The 14552-nt window shown below is 34.7% G+C and overlaps 1 protein-coding gene across 21 annotated transcripts in view; it reads left to right on the forward strand.

The window, feature by feature from the left end:
* ADGRL2 (adhesion G protein-coupled receptor L2) overlaps positions 1-14552 on the forward strand; it is a 259736-nt gene that overhangs the window by 198221 nt on the left and 46963 nt on the right. For all 21 annotated transcript variants that reach the window (XR_008426326.1, XR_008426325.1, XR_011650979.1 and 18 more), the window contains 2 exons: positions 7344-7453; positions 13507-14307. Coding sequence is in view for 18 of the 21 variants with exons in the window: in XM_045199417.3 (XP_045055352.2) it covers positions 7344-7453; positions 13507-14307 (911 nt within the window). In the remaining 3 variants the exon portion in view is untranslated. The remainder of the gene's footprint in view (positions 1-7343; positions 7454-13506; positions 14308-14552) is intronic.

Below are 14552 nucleotides of genomic sequence, written 5' to 3' on the forward strand. Positions count from 1 at the left end.
TACTAAGCTATGTCCAGATTGCCAGAATCCTCTGAGAATCAAGTACAGCTGATTGAAGCAGAATGGGATGTCTAGTTTTATTTTCTACAAAGTGCTTATTTACCAGCAGAAATGAGTTAAGTATTCATCATTATCTCATTTATTTTTTTAAAAATTACTGAATTTCTGTTACATATCAGGCATATAATCACCTCTGGTAAGAATTTATCTATTGCCTGTGTCCATTTTTTGTCTTTTTTTACTCTCTGTGGTAATGTTTATCAATTTTTTTAAACTTGTATACCTGAATAGAATAAAATTTCCTTACTGATAATATGTAATATGTAATATTTTTATTACTTGAAGCTCAAGGATGAGTATTATTTCTATTTCATTGGTAAGAATGGATTTATAGTGCAATAATTCAACCACACATGTTTTGTTCATTGAGAAGATACGATTCCCCATGTGGATATGGTTTAAACTCTTCCAGGGTATTCCTGTGAATGTTCTGCTTATTTTTGGCAGTTTGGAAAAGGGTATCATTATATGATACCATGGTACCTTGAAAACATTTGTTTCATCTCCAAAACGTGAGCAGTTTTAACCAAGACAGAAGGAAAGAAACAGACCTCTTTCTGGTAGTACTTTATAATTGAATTTTTAACGTAAGGTTGCCACTGAAACTGCAACTGGTGAGGCAGCCTTCACCGAACATACAGACTCAGGAAAGGACTGAATTAATTCTAGAGGAGAACTCCAAAGTTCAGCAAACATTAATTTTTAGTTTCTCTCATGATGTACTGAGGTTTTCTGTTGAAGGCCGGAGTATTTGTTCAAGTCGGTAGATTTTGAATTTTTAATCTTCCTTAGAACTGTGGTGAATAATGGCCCCTGGCAGGAGATAATGAAATTTTCTTAATTTGTATTTTCAAGCAGAAGCTTCTGTTGAAAATGGCATCCTATGTCCTGGAGACATAGCTCTAGTGCATGTTTAGGGGAAATGCAGTAATAATGCGGTGCCATCGAGACCAGGAATGATGGGGCAGTGAAGAAGTAATTTAAGGAAGGAAAGAGAATGTACCAAAGCTTTATTGTAGCATATCTAATGATCTGCTGAAGATCCCCAGTGGTTTTTGGAGCATAACTGGAGAAACTAATGTTATCTTGGCCAAACAGAAGCCCCTGCTTAATCAGCAGAACAGAACTATTGATTGAAACACCTCTCACAATAGGTTACACATGGAATCTCATCTCCATACTTTGCACTTGGTAAAGTGTAAAAATGAGCATAAGATAATCAAAAGAAGAGTAAAAGCAATTTGTTGGGCATTATACAATTCAAGATTAGAGTTGGAAAGGAAACAAATTTGCATGAATAGTTTGGCCTGTTTTTAAAGCTGTACACAGGAAATCATGCACAGTAGAGGGACCAGGGAAGAATAAACTTCTACCTCTTTAAGGTTTGCAAATCTGTGTCCATCTTATACAAGGGAGCGGTAATTGTTATTAATGATTTTTTGTCGTTTTTGGTAATTCATACTTGTTGAGGGATTATGCAAAGGGTTTGCCTGTATGATCCCATTTATTAACAACAAACTTGTAAGGTAGGCATTATGTTTTACAGATGAAAGAGCTAAGGTTGAAAATTTTAATACATTGCTTATGGACACACAGTTAAGTAAGCAGTTGAGCTGTGAATTTCCGATTCTAAAGCCCCTGCTTTGAAAAACTAATCTTGCCAGTTAACAAATGGTTTTGCTTCCAAACAGTTAAATATTGTGCTATATTGTTGATCTTTGTACAGTTTATTCTTAGATTATAATAAGTAACGCGTGCATGGTACCTCTCATTTACAGTTTTAAAAAATTAAGGAAAGCAGCATATTAGTAGTTTGTTTGCATTAATATTTCATTAGTGATGAAACACTACTGTTCTCAAGTAAAAAAAGATGTTTCTTTAAAATACTGTAGTGCTCTTATTCTCTGCATGATAGTTTCTAAGTAAATTCCATATACAAGTATGTGAGTTAATGATGTTACACATTTACAAAATGACTTTTCATCAATTACACATTTTCTTGGCAACATTTATCTTAATTTCAAAAAATATTGTGGCTGCCTTCAGATTTATATTGAAACCCAAAAACATTGATTACATCCCAAAGATAAAATATACTGTTTTAATAATTTTAACTTTGTACCGTCTCATAATTTTGATGGTTGAGTGATTCATTAGTTGTTCCTTGAAGTATTTTTTTCTTGTGTTACTGTGTACAAATCTGAACAAGTGACTTTAAATGTTACATTGTAAATTTTGCTAATTTGCAAATACACTGCTATACCCTGGTGCATAGAAAGTAAATTAGTAAATTCTCAAACTCCAGAATTATTCAGTTTTATTTTCTTCAAGTTTTGAGATGTACATTTGGCTTCATTCTGAGAAGTTTATTATTATCTTTTTAATTTAAAGTGGAAAGACTTATGGAAATGACTTTTGAAATAATTTTTAAAACTCAGTCTTTTTGCTCCATTTAAAACAGCTTTATGGTCTGTAAAGCAGGATTTAGATTTTCTTTGTTGGAGTCGATGGGTTTTATGATTAAAATGTAAGATATGAATATTAATGTCAGAAATACTACTTTTATTCTGGCATTTGAACTTGATAATGTTACAAAGCATCTATTATTGGATTTAATTTAGTTACATATGGAATTCTCAGGATGAGTGTTGTATTCTATGTATATTTTCAATTAGTAAGAAGATTAGATGAAAAAATATTTATTGTCATATGACAAAAAGTTGAAATCTAAAATAATGTGTAGCAATTATATATAGGTGATATTTTTTGAAAGTGCTTTTAACCCAGTGTGAAATAATGATTAGCTTTTTGTCTATACATGCCAACTTTTGGAAATTTTTGAAAGGTCAGTAGAATATTAAGAATGATTAAATGCTTAGAATTTGAGACTGAATACCTATGTACTTTTAAATTTGTTTATTAGCTGTTAAGTCATACATTATACCCTGAAGTTGCTTAGACATTATTTGCAAGGACTGCCTTTATGCCTCTTGAATTCTTTCTAAAAAAAATCATATTATTTCTTCCTATAGTTGAGCTGCTTTGTCTAAATTTATTTGAATAAGTCAAAGGTTGAATAGAGAAAACTTTGTAATGACTACAGTAAATCTTTTCTGTGTGTGTAATTGTTATATTAATGGTCTCCCAGGGAACACAGTTTATTTTCACACAGTCAAAAAAATGTTTATTTCCAGGTTTATTTGGTGTTAGAAATTTCCATTGGCTTGCAAATTTTTAGTAAAAGATCAGATTTTCCCTGTGTTGTTAAAAATGGGCTTGCATGTGATGTATGCATGCTCCTAGAGATTGCACTTGTTTAGACCCCTCACATTTGGGGATTTGTAAATAACTAACTGTTTGCTCAAAATTAGAGAGAGTGAGACCCTTGATTCTTACGATGAAAATAGCAAAGGCAGACATTTTAATATTGTAAACTGTATATGCATTTGCTGCATAAATCATATTCATCACTTAATGATTTTCTATTTCACTTGTATTTTTTATAAAAATGTACAGAGCAAAACGCGTGAATTTCCATACCTTTTTATTCTCTATAAAGTACCCAACCTTTCTCTGACCCAGTGGTTTTTATTCATCAGAATCACCTGCAGAGCTGATTACCACGCTCATTGCTGGCTGTGGCCTTCCAATCTCAGTCTGACCGTCTTGAGTAGGGCCTGGACGCGCATTTCTGCTGAGCTCCCAGTTGATGCTGGCGCTGCTGCTCTGAGGACCACATTTGTTGAGAGTCAGGGCTATCCTAACTCATCTGTCTGTCTTTACAAATATGAAGCAAAATATCAATTTTTAAAAAGTTGAAGTGTGTAAAATATGATGAACTGTGATCGTATTTCCTTCAAGTTGTACTCAAAGGTCCACCTGTTTAAAAAGTCCACTTCCTTCTCTTCTGCCTTGTTCTCTTTCATACTTGTTTTTATTTAACCTTTGATAAATGTAGAATTTTAACATAATTCACATGGTATTACTAAAATACACTGATACTGTCATTGTTAGTACAACCATACGAGGGTGGGGAGGGAGAGAGAAAATAGTGCCAGGGACTGACTATGTATGTCCAGGGCTGAGAATCCAAACGAATGAATGGCTTTCTGATCTTGGTTGTGCTGTTTCAGAGCAGTTGGTGGGAATTTACTTTGCTTCTGTAGCTAACTTGCTTTCTCTTTACCGATCATCTTAAATTTTAGCAGTTTACAATTTTACAGTCTTACCAGCAGTGAATTGGGTAAGAAGTTTTCAGGGTTTTTTTATACTAACAGCTCATCTTAGATATTTCCTTTTCCCTTGTGTCTCATACTTACTGTATTTGGAAACTTAAGGATGCCTGCTTCATTCATAATTGAATGTACATAGTCTGTATTTTTATTGCCATCATTTGGTTCTCTAAAAGCTTTGGTTTTATTTGCCATGAGTCAAGATACCATTATATAAATCTGATGCTCTTATATTTGTGCATTCTCCTTCTTGCCGATCCTTTACCATTTTAGCCCCTAAGTATCTTTTCTTTCCCCTCAAGATTAATTTTTTGAATTTATGATATATACATCGAACATTTTTGACATCTAGGAGGCCACAAATTCTACAAATGTACATAATTATACTTACAGCAACTCCATTAATTCTCCTTCCCTTTAATTTTACTTAGGAATATAGCCCAAGAATTAACACCATTTGCTGTCTTAAAGTGAATGTTTTGTACAATATGATTATTAATTATGGTAATTGCTTTTGACACTTATTTGAACCAGTAATTTTGGTATGATGACCAACGCAAACATCATAAAAAGTAAATTTGAGCAATTGTTCTTCATTTAAATGGTGATGGTCTTTTAAAATATATATATACATATGTGTGTGTATGTGTGTATATACGTGTGTGTATATGTATATGTGTATAATGGGAGCAGTAATATCCCTTGTATACTTCTTGGAAACATGCTGTGACATTGAGAAATGTAGAAGAAAGTTTAAATTCCATATTAAAGTCATATTTATTTTTCTGATTTTCTAGTGGTAAAAATTAGGTAATCTCCGTTTCCTTTATTTTTGAAAAACCATATAAATTCCTAGATCCTTTGGGCTACATACCTCCTTCTACACCTTGGTCCACAGTCCTTCATGCTCTTCGTGCATTTCAACCTTGAGCACAGTTCCCTCTTTCTCCCACCTATTCTTGGTTCAGTGGTGTGAGAGGAGGCTTCTGTGGGAAAGGGGGCTGGTGATGATGTATATGAAAAGGTCACTGACAAGTGGAAGAGTTTTTAGGGGGTTTTATCAGGAATATCTTTTAGATGACACTTTAAAACCAGCCGCAGCATGGCAGAGTCAGCACTCTCGAGTGGCTACAAAATGTATATTGAGGGAGTGTATCAAAGGCATGTCTTCCATGAGTTTATATTACTGTTTTTGAAGGGTGCGAAGGCGATATGAAGGGAGGATCCTTGCAGGTATAAATAAATACAAGGAAGAAAATAAAAGAACTTTAGTTTTTCATGGGGACCAGGTTAGTGGTTGAGGGTTCCTGGGAGATCCAGAAACTTTAAAAAAGTGATGAACCCTCTTTTGCTGTAAAATTTAACAAAGGAGAAAATAAAACATTAGTTGAAACATTAGATACTATTGAGAAATCTTAAATCCATCTGCTCTGTTGTTTAAAATTTTAGGATATAAAGTTGGTTCTGTGTGATTCATGTTAAAATAATTCATTTACACTAAATTGACAGCCATTGGCAAATTTCCTCATGTGATTGAACCAATTCATGAGAAATACAGACTAGTGAGAGTAGAACATGATGTTGTGTAAGAATGTGACAGGGCACCAGTTGTATCATCCATGCCCTTGGAAATTATTTTGTATGGTATGTTTTAAAAAAAATACAGCATAGAGTATTACAGATTAATTATGATAAAACTTATCATAAGTTTAGTATCTGAACCAGCAATATTTGTTATAATTTATTTAACGTTTAAGACTTTTGTTTAATAATATACCTTGGTCTATACAATGTACCTTTTTGATTCTGTAGAAGTTTTCAGGTCTTGCTGCTCTTTAAAGAAGAGTCAGCCAGGCTTGAGTTGAGATGGCTCCAGGGTGCCTGACTTACCGTACCTGTCCCCCCCCACTCCGGGCACAGCTCTCCCTCCACTGCCCTTTAGTTATGGTAATTGCTGTGCTGGAAGCCAGCCGGGCTGCTTTTTCATTCCTCATTTACCATGTTATAGTCCGGTTATTTTAGGCACTATATATTGCCTGGTATTCAAATTGTTAAATAAATTTTGTTATAATGCTCTTGTTCTGCTTGTTTTGCCTTCTTAATTTATATAGTATTGGAAAATAAAATAAAAGCCGGCAAATATTACTTTTAAAGGATAGTTCTTGCCTTTACAAAGCTTATAAAAAGATCATTTGGATAAATTCACGGAACTAAAATATCATCTTGCCTGGAGTTCTAACTTAATTCTAATAGTCTTGATAATTTACTGACAACACAAAAATAAGAAAGTATTTCCAATAGTAATAAATAGGACATGCTAGGCATCATGTTAGTGACATTCTTTTTAATGTTTTATTTTAGGGAGTCTTAATTTAGAAGAACCAACGTTCGTAGTTGTACCATATTAATAGTACAAGCACATAGATCTATGAAAATACAAAGAGTAAAAACAATGTTTAAATACTCAGTATGTATTGGGCACTGTGCTAAACACTTTAAATGTTTTTTATCATTTATGGAAGCCATAGATAGTGTGCTATGGTGTGTGAAATCAAGAGTATTGAAAGTGCCTGTGATAGAAAACTTAACACAAAACTGTGTTTAGAGGATAAACTTAAAAATCTGGCTCCTCCTCTGTTTTAATATGTTGTCCAAACTTACTTTAAGCTATTTAATTTGTGTTTGTATGTTTCTGTTCCATCATAGTACCATTTTAATTGTAATTTTAATTCTTAGATATGGAGAGTATCTTGGTATTTTTTCAGTACACATTGAATATGTTAAAATTACAAGTAAAACATAGTAGAATAATAGGGAACTGTTAGCTATTTTCTTTTTACTTGGAGTTTAAATTTAGTGTGACCCACAATACAGAAATACCACAACACAAAGAAAATATGGCTGTTGTAACTAATAATGATATTAGTCAATTTTTTTTGTTTCATGGTGCTAGTTACTTGAAAAATATGAAACAGTCCTCGATTATTATTTTTTGTAAAAATAGGCAAATAGATTATCATGTCGCACAGTTTGATTTGTTTTCTTTTCCAGGTGCAACAATCGAACACAGTGTATAGTAGTTACTGGGTCAGATGTATTTCCTGACCCGTGCCCTGGAACATACAAATATCTTGAAGTCCAGTATGAATGTGTTCCTTACAGTAAGTATGAAATTTGTATTTTTCAGTTTCTCCAGCATTCCTCGCTGATGCTGAAAGACTCCACATGTGAAAGAAGCATATGTTTATGGCCTACAAAACCATTATGCATGCAGAGCACTAACAGACTCAGGCCTCCAATTAGCTTCATGAAGTGTGGAAGGAAGCCATAGTGTGATGCTGGCCAAGTGTCTGTCTGTGTTCTTAAGTGTTTGGCTTTTAAGGCTAGTGTTTTTCCAGAAAACAAACTTGAATTAGCTATTCAATAGGGCAGATAGAAATCTGTACTTTTGCCCGATACCAGTTGCTGACAAATTGGTTTGGCTCGCGCTTTTGTAAAGAAGGAACTGACTTTGGTTTTAATCGTGAGCTACTTGAATGGCTACCTGCTGTCCTGGTAACTTCAGTGCCTGGGAAAAGCTACCATTGCAGTAACTGAGGCAAGTGCTCTTCTTTTTGTTCCATGGTCCTTAAGGGAGCATTTCTTTGCCATATTCACTGATGAAACCTTAATACTGAATAAAATAGATACAACAAAACCCGGTACATATTTCTACTTTAATTTGGCCTAACATTCATTTTTGGGGGGGTCCATAAAGGGATATTTAAAATGCAATTGGAAATTTCACGAGTAGGCTTCAGCTTATGTTCTCATTCTGTGTAGTTTTCCTCTGAACCTCAGAATTCACACTGCTAAATTGTATTCTGTATGTTCATTGTATAGTTCATACAACTAAAAAATTTCAGTATATTACCTAATTTTCATAACATGTATATGTCACCTTAATTCCTAGGCACGTGAATGAAAACTTCTTTAGTGATTTTACTGATTTGAGATAGTTTTGGTCCACTTCCTTCCTAAAAAAAGTTGGTTTCAAACTAAATAATGAAATTGCTTTTTCTAGAACCTCAAAAACTAGATCATTAGTTTTGATAGGTTCATATGTGAAAACCATCAATGTTTCTGTAACCAAAGGGCTGAATTCTAATAGATGTCCTATGTCTAGTATGGTAGTCACGCCCCCTTACACATCATGTGAAGACGCTGTCTCTCTCTTTCTCTGCCCACAGTTTTTCGGCTTTTTGTCGGGTATCAGTTAAAGGCCAAACACAGCTGATCTCTCCTTTTCATTCCTGCTCTGTGTTCCTGTGTCGCTGTGAAATGGATGCTTTTTATGTTTTCAGTATTCTCTATACCATTTGTAGGATTGGAAGCCTACTGAGTGCACTGATCTTTGTATCGTTTCTCCTGTGTGTAGTGTTGGTGGCTCACACAATCATTCTCCTGTGCCCGCTAGAGGAGCGTTGTGTTCTTTTGAGCTAACCAGAATTTTGTTTCGTAAAGTCACTTTCACTTGAACTTAGCACGGTTTCTGTCCTTACATTAGACAAGGAGTACAGCGTCCCTTCCCAAACAGTGGAATCAGTCAGAGCTGCCAAGAATTGTGTCTTTCTGGAGCCTGTTCCTGTCACCTAGTCTATAGACCAAGAATAGTGTTAAGCAAATATCATTTTCAGACTCTTAAGTTATCTCTTGTGCTGTTTAAGAAAGGAAAATGTGGATACCTTCTGGAACATCTAACTTTCTTTTCTATTTTTTTTTTTTTTTACTTTTTCAGTTCTCCAGAAGTATTGTACATTGTGCACTAAACTTGCAAATAGCTATACCCAAGAGAAGTATTTGTTCTTTATAATTTTTGTCCTTTTAAAAAAAAACCGAGGAATTAATTTGATGTTACCTTTCTAGATGTTTGCACAAGGCAGAAATAAGTCTGTGACTTTTTTTAAAACTCCTTCTTGCTTCAGGATTGGTGTAATTATAAATTCTGCATCCTGTATAGTAGTGACACACTATCAATTGTAGGACTGTGGATTTTATCCCTTTTCCCCTTTTTTCAATTCTTTTGTTTCTTTGTGGTTCTGTTTGTTGTACCAATCCCTTACACTTGCTTTTTATTTTAAGTTTGTAGCCTTAACTTTCCCCTTGTTTTAATAGTGTTTCTTACTTGTAATATTTGCATACCCCCACACTAAGTTGATAAAAATTGTCACCATCACGTAATATTTATGATGTGCCTCTTACCATATTGCCTTATGCCAGTTTCTAACCAGAGCAAATTCTCCAGGAACATATATATCCCAAACTGTTTTCTCCTCTTTTAAAAAATATTCAGACACTTTTTTGCGATTTCTGAAAATTTTGTAAGTACTGTACTCAACAGAGCCCATTAGAAATACTGTTTGTTTCTTATTTTGTGTGTTTAAGACAGGCACTTGTCTTGTATCTGACATATTTCTGCTCAGACAATGTGTCAAAAACAGATATACACAGATCATCCTTTATCATTAGCAGAAGTAGTACGTGTTTAAAATAATTCAAAAGGATCTTGTAGGAGAAAGGAGAAAAGTCTGATTGGAAATTCATATTCTATAGGAAGGATTTGGTTTTGATTTTTGTACCCTATTGTTTCAACTACCATTAAATTATAAAAATTAAAATTACAGCTCCTAGTTTTGTTTGATGAAAAGAAATAACTGTTACTATTGATTAAATCATTAATGAATAAACATGAGATTATTCAAAGTGAAATAGTGTGTCACTTCAGATACAGAGTATATAGGCGTTAGTTTGTTTGGGTCAGTTTCTTGTCTTACGTATCCATATAGTCTTCCACTGACATTAGTGGGTCATGTGTTTATGTTTGTTTGGTCTATAGAATAGCAAACATGTTGTTATGAATTAACTCATACATTCTCTTAAGACAAGTTGCAGTACCTATTTGGCATGTGATGAAGAATGCTAATTTCATTAATTTTATTGTGACTTTATATTCTTCTGGGTTGGGAAATTTTAATTGACTGATTTGACATATACCTATCCTTTGGGTTTCATAAAAATCATCATGTAAGGACATTTGTTTTAAATATCCATATCTTATTTGATTCATTAATCATCAAAGGTTATATTTAGTTACTTTTTATCCTTCAGTTCTAATATTCTCAGTTTTCATCAGAATTATAAGTTAGATACAATTATATCCATTTTATTTTCTAATATAAATGTCAGTTAAATCACAAACAAAGACTTCCCTATTTAATATTGTGCTCAGTAACTTCACTGTCATTTTACTTCATCATATAATAAAACCCAGCCATCTCTAATTAATGGAAAACAAAATATACTTTCCTCATTCCTTATGGAACTTGTTTTAAGTATGTATCATGTGTTAAAGTGTATTATTCCCATCCTTTCTTTTTAATTGGTTCAGTTCAGTAAGCCATCCTTTTCCAAAATACAGCTGTATGTAAATATAGTCCGAGCAGCCACGACATTAATGATTTCTCTTGCCCTCATTTTCCCGCCACGCCCTTCCCTTATTGATTCTAAGCAGGTATAATAGAGCTCTTCACTGAGGAGTAATTTTAGGACTAGCGGTTTATAAAAATTGTTTCATGTCAGTAACACTTAATTTCTTTTTACCGGATGCAGTCAGAAGTACACATTATGGAGCAAGTATGTTTCCTGAAAGTAGTTAAATACCCCAAGTTGGATGGGGGAGGCGGTAGCTAAATGTGGAAGGATTATGCTATTTTTATGGCAAAAATATTTGTGATATTTCTCCCTAAGGCATTTCAGGAGGTCAGTAGTTAATCTTGATGAATTATTGTAAATTTAGAAATGAATCAAGCGAAGACATGTAATGAAGTGTGCAACTACAGTACCTTTGAGTAATCAGTTTGGAGATACACTACTAGCACAGCCTGCTGCGTTTTCATAAGGGAAGAAGCAGCACAGACATTAACCTGGACACCTTTTGAAATTCAGGCAACATACTTCAAACCCTACACACAGTTTAAAATAGTGCTTTACAGTTTGTACTTATTAGAATACTATCTACCAGTGAGAATCTCATGTAGCGCACCCTTCCTTGACAGCATAATCCATTTCTTTAAACTTCTTGGAGGGAGGATTTTTTTCACATATAACTGTACTAATCAGGTTTGTTTTATGAAAGCATTTACCTTTTCTGGGGTCTGTGGAGTCAAGGTATTTGCTTTGAATGCTTGGTATGATTGCTTTTGCATGCTAGCTTGCATTCTGTGTAAATTGATGATAGAAGACAATGTCATATAATAAGCTAACCATATTCTTTCTTCCTTTTTCTCCTTGCCTACTGTGCTTGCTTTTTCCTTGTATGTATTTTGCTTACTTCTTTAAAATAGTCCTAGCATTACAAAGTTTGATATATGTACTATAGAGAATTTAGTAAGAATTTTATAATATAAAGTGTATATAATTTTCATGTTTAAATTTTCCAATTATTAGTGGGGAAGAAAGGCACTAACCTACCCTACACTTCAAAGTCCCTATTGGGTTAGCTGGGGGAAATTTGTATATTCCTGTAAAGGAGGCATTTTTTTTTAATGTTAAGGTATATACTTGTAGAAATAGAAATAATAGAAAAACAATTGAAACCTATACTGAGATGCATAATTATGTATTTCTTGTGACATAAACACATTATGTAAGATGTTAAAATGTAGCCATATTAATATTTATTAAATTTGACCTGTACTCCAACATTGAGTTGTCATTTTTATAAATACATTGTGGTGTTATGCTTAGTCAATGTATTGGATATTTTAATTTTCAGTCGTGTAATAGTGAGTTTGCACAGTTAGATAAATGCGGATGGTCCGCCTGTGCATGCCTCTGTGTGGGTAGCCTCCATGTATTAGAGTAATGCTTGACAAGAATGCTGAGTGACTTTGGAAAGGCAAGAGTATGTGTGCCGTGCATTAGTGAAGGATTTCATTATTTATTCAGGTACACTAAGTGAAGCAGCATGCCAACACATTTGTATTGCCTCCTTAATCTATTAAAATGATTGATCCATGTTTTTTTATGTAACTTTAGAATCTTTTTCCTGCTAGGTTTTCCTGTTGTGTGTTTCTCTTTGTCCAAACTAGTGCAGCTCTTATTCTTCCTGTATTTAGCATCTGTTACAAATTCAATCTTAGACTAATAGTCAATTTATTTTAATCTTTTTTCTTTTTTCCTTGCACTCTTTTTATTTTTCTTCCAATGCTTAAAATAGAAGTGGAGCAAAAAGGTAAATAACGTACAGTCTGAACCCCAGCTCCCTGTTATGTGCCTTATGGATGTTACCTCCTCCCTTCCCTCCCCCCACTACACTCCTCTGACATTAAATAATCAGCAGGATCTCATAAATGCACTTCATAAAGAAATCAACTGTTTGCAATGAAATTTTATGACTGCTAAATCTGGTGATGGGATAAAATTTCTGAAGTCGGCGAGGGGGAACTGTCCTTTCTCTGTTTCTTTTTCACCCTTTATCTCTTTTTCCTGACTCCCTTGGATATTTTATCACAAAAGCGTCATCTTGCCTGGTCTGCAGAGCCCTCTCCATAGCATGCCATGGCTCCAGGGCCTCCTGGGTGCTTCATCCCTGCTGTCCTTGTGTTTACTTGTCTCTGCTCCTAATTGCATTTTCCCAATATTTATGTTTCTTCAATTGACGCTTCTTTGGTTTCAGTCTGACTTCTGTAAAAGTTCTAAATAAGCCTTCACCTTGGGCTTTTTTGTTGTTGTTGTTGTTCTGTTTGCTTTACTTTGGCCCTTCGATTGTGGGTTTTGGGGGATCATAAGCAGGCCAGGGGAGGAAGGGTACAGTGTTGGGACTAAAGAATGAACTTTGTACACTGTTGTGCAAAAAGCTCAAAGTTTTAAAGTATAAATTACCAAATTGTCAGATAAAAACGCAGAGCAAAACTGTAAGTTTTCAGCTCAGTTACGAATGACCTTAAACTTGGGTTTACATTTGTGAACATAAACCACAGCCACGGTGTGCGCTGGAACTTCGATTATGGGGACTTGAGGGAAGAATAGTGCACTGGTATTAAGGGTATATTTTGGGAGATTAAGTTAATCAAATGAATTTTTCTCTTTGGATTTATGGTCCTTAAAACTTCTGTTTACCAGTGTAATTTTTTTTAACTTGACTTAATTCTTGTATTTTCTCTGTGACTGTCAGTTTTTGTGTGCCCTGGGACCTTGAAAGCAATCGTGGACTCACCATGTATATATGAAGCTGAACAAAAGGCAGGGGCGTGGTGCAAGGACCCTCTTCAGGCCGCCGATAAAATTTATTTCATGCCCTGGACCCCCTATCGTACTGATACTTTAATAGAATATGCTTCCTTAGAAGATTTCCAAAACAGTCGCCAAACAACAACATACAAACTTCCAAATCGAGTAGATGGTACTGGATTTGTGGTCTATGATGGTGCTGTCTTCTTTAACAAAGAGCGAACAAGGAATATTGTGAAATTTGACTTGAGGACTAGAATTAAGAGTGGAGAGGCCATAATTAACTATGCCAACTATCATGATACCTCACCATACAGATGGGGAGGAAAGACCGATATCGACCTAGCGGTTGATGAAAATGGCTTGTGGGTCATTTATGCCACTGAACAGAACAATGGGATGATAGTTATCAGCCAACTGAATCCATACACTCTTCGATTCGAGGCAACATGGGAGACTGTGTATGACAAACGTGCTGCATCCAACGCTTTTATGATCTGTGGCGTCCTCTACGTGGTCCGGTCAGTTTATCAAGACAACGAGAGCGAAACGGGCAAGAACGCAATTGATTACATTTACAACACCCGATTAAACCGAGGAGAGTATGTCGACGTCCCCTTCCCCAACCAGTACCAGTATATTGCTGCAGTGGATTACAATCCTAGAGATAACCAGCTCTACGTGTGGAACAATAACTTCATTTTACGGTATTCTCTGGAGTTTGGTCCACCTGATCCTGCCCAAGGTAAGAGTGTTTGCTTACTAACGTGCCTGTCTTTCGTGAACAGCATACTTCTAAAAGACTTCTTAATTACTTTCCTATTTACTTTCTTCCCCTTGTCATAGTTAAAGCACAAAGGAAAATGGTGTGCCGTTCCATGTTGTTGCAGAGTGTGTATATTGTAGCTTTATTTTCGTACTTTTTTCCCTGAATTTCTTCACTTAAATGTTGGCTTCAGAAAATGGAGGCATCGTTCATTGATCATTCAG

This window comes from Desmodus rotundus, chromosome 3, assembly GCF_022682495.2.
Source record: "Desmodus rotundus isolate HL8 chromosome 3, HLdesRot8A.1, whole genome shotgun sequence".
Taxonomy (NCBI): Eukaryota; Metazoa; Chordata; class Mammalia; order Chiroptera; family Phyllostomidae; genus Desmodus; species Desmodus rotundus.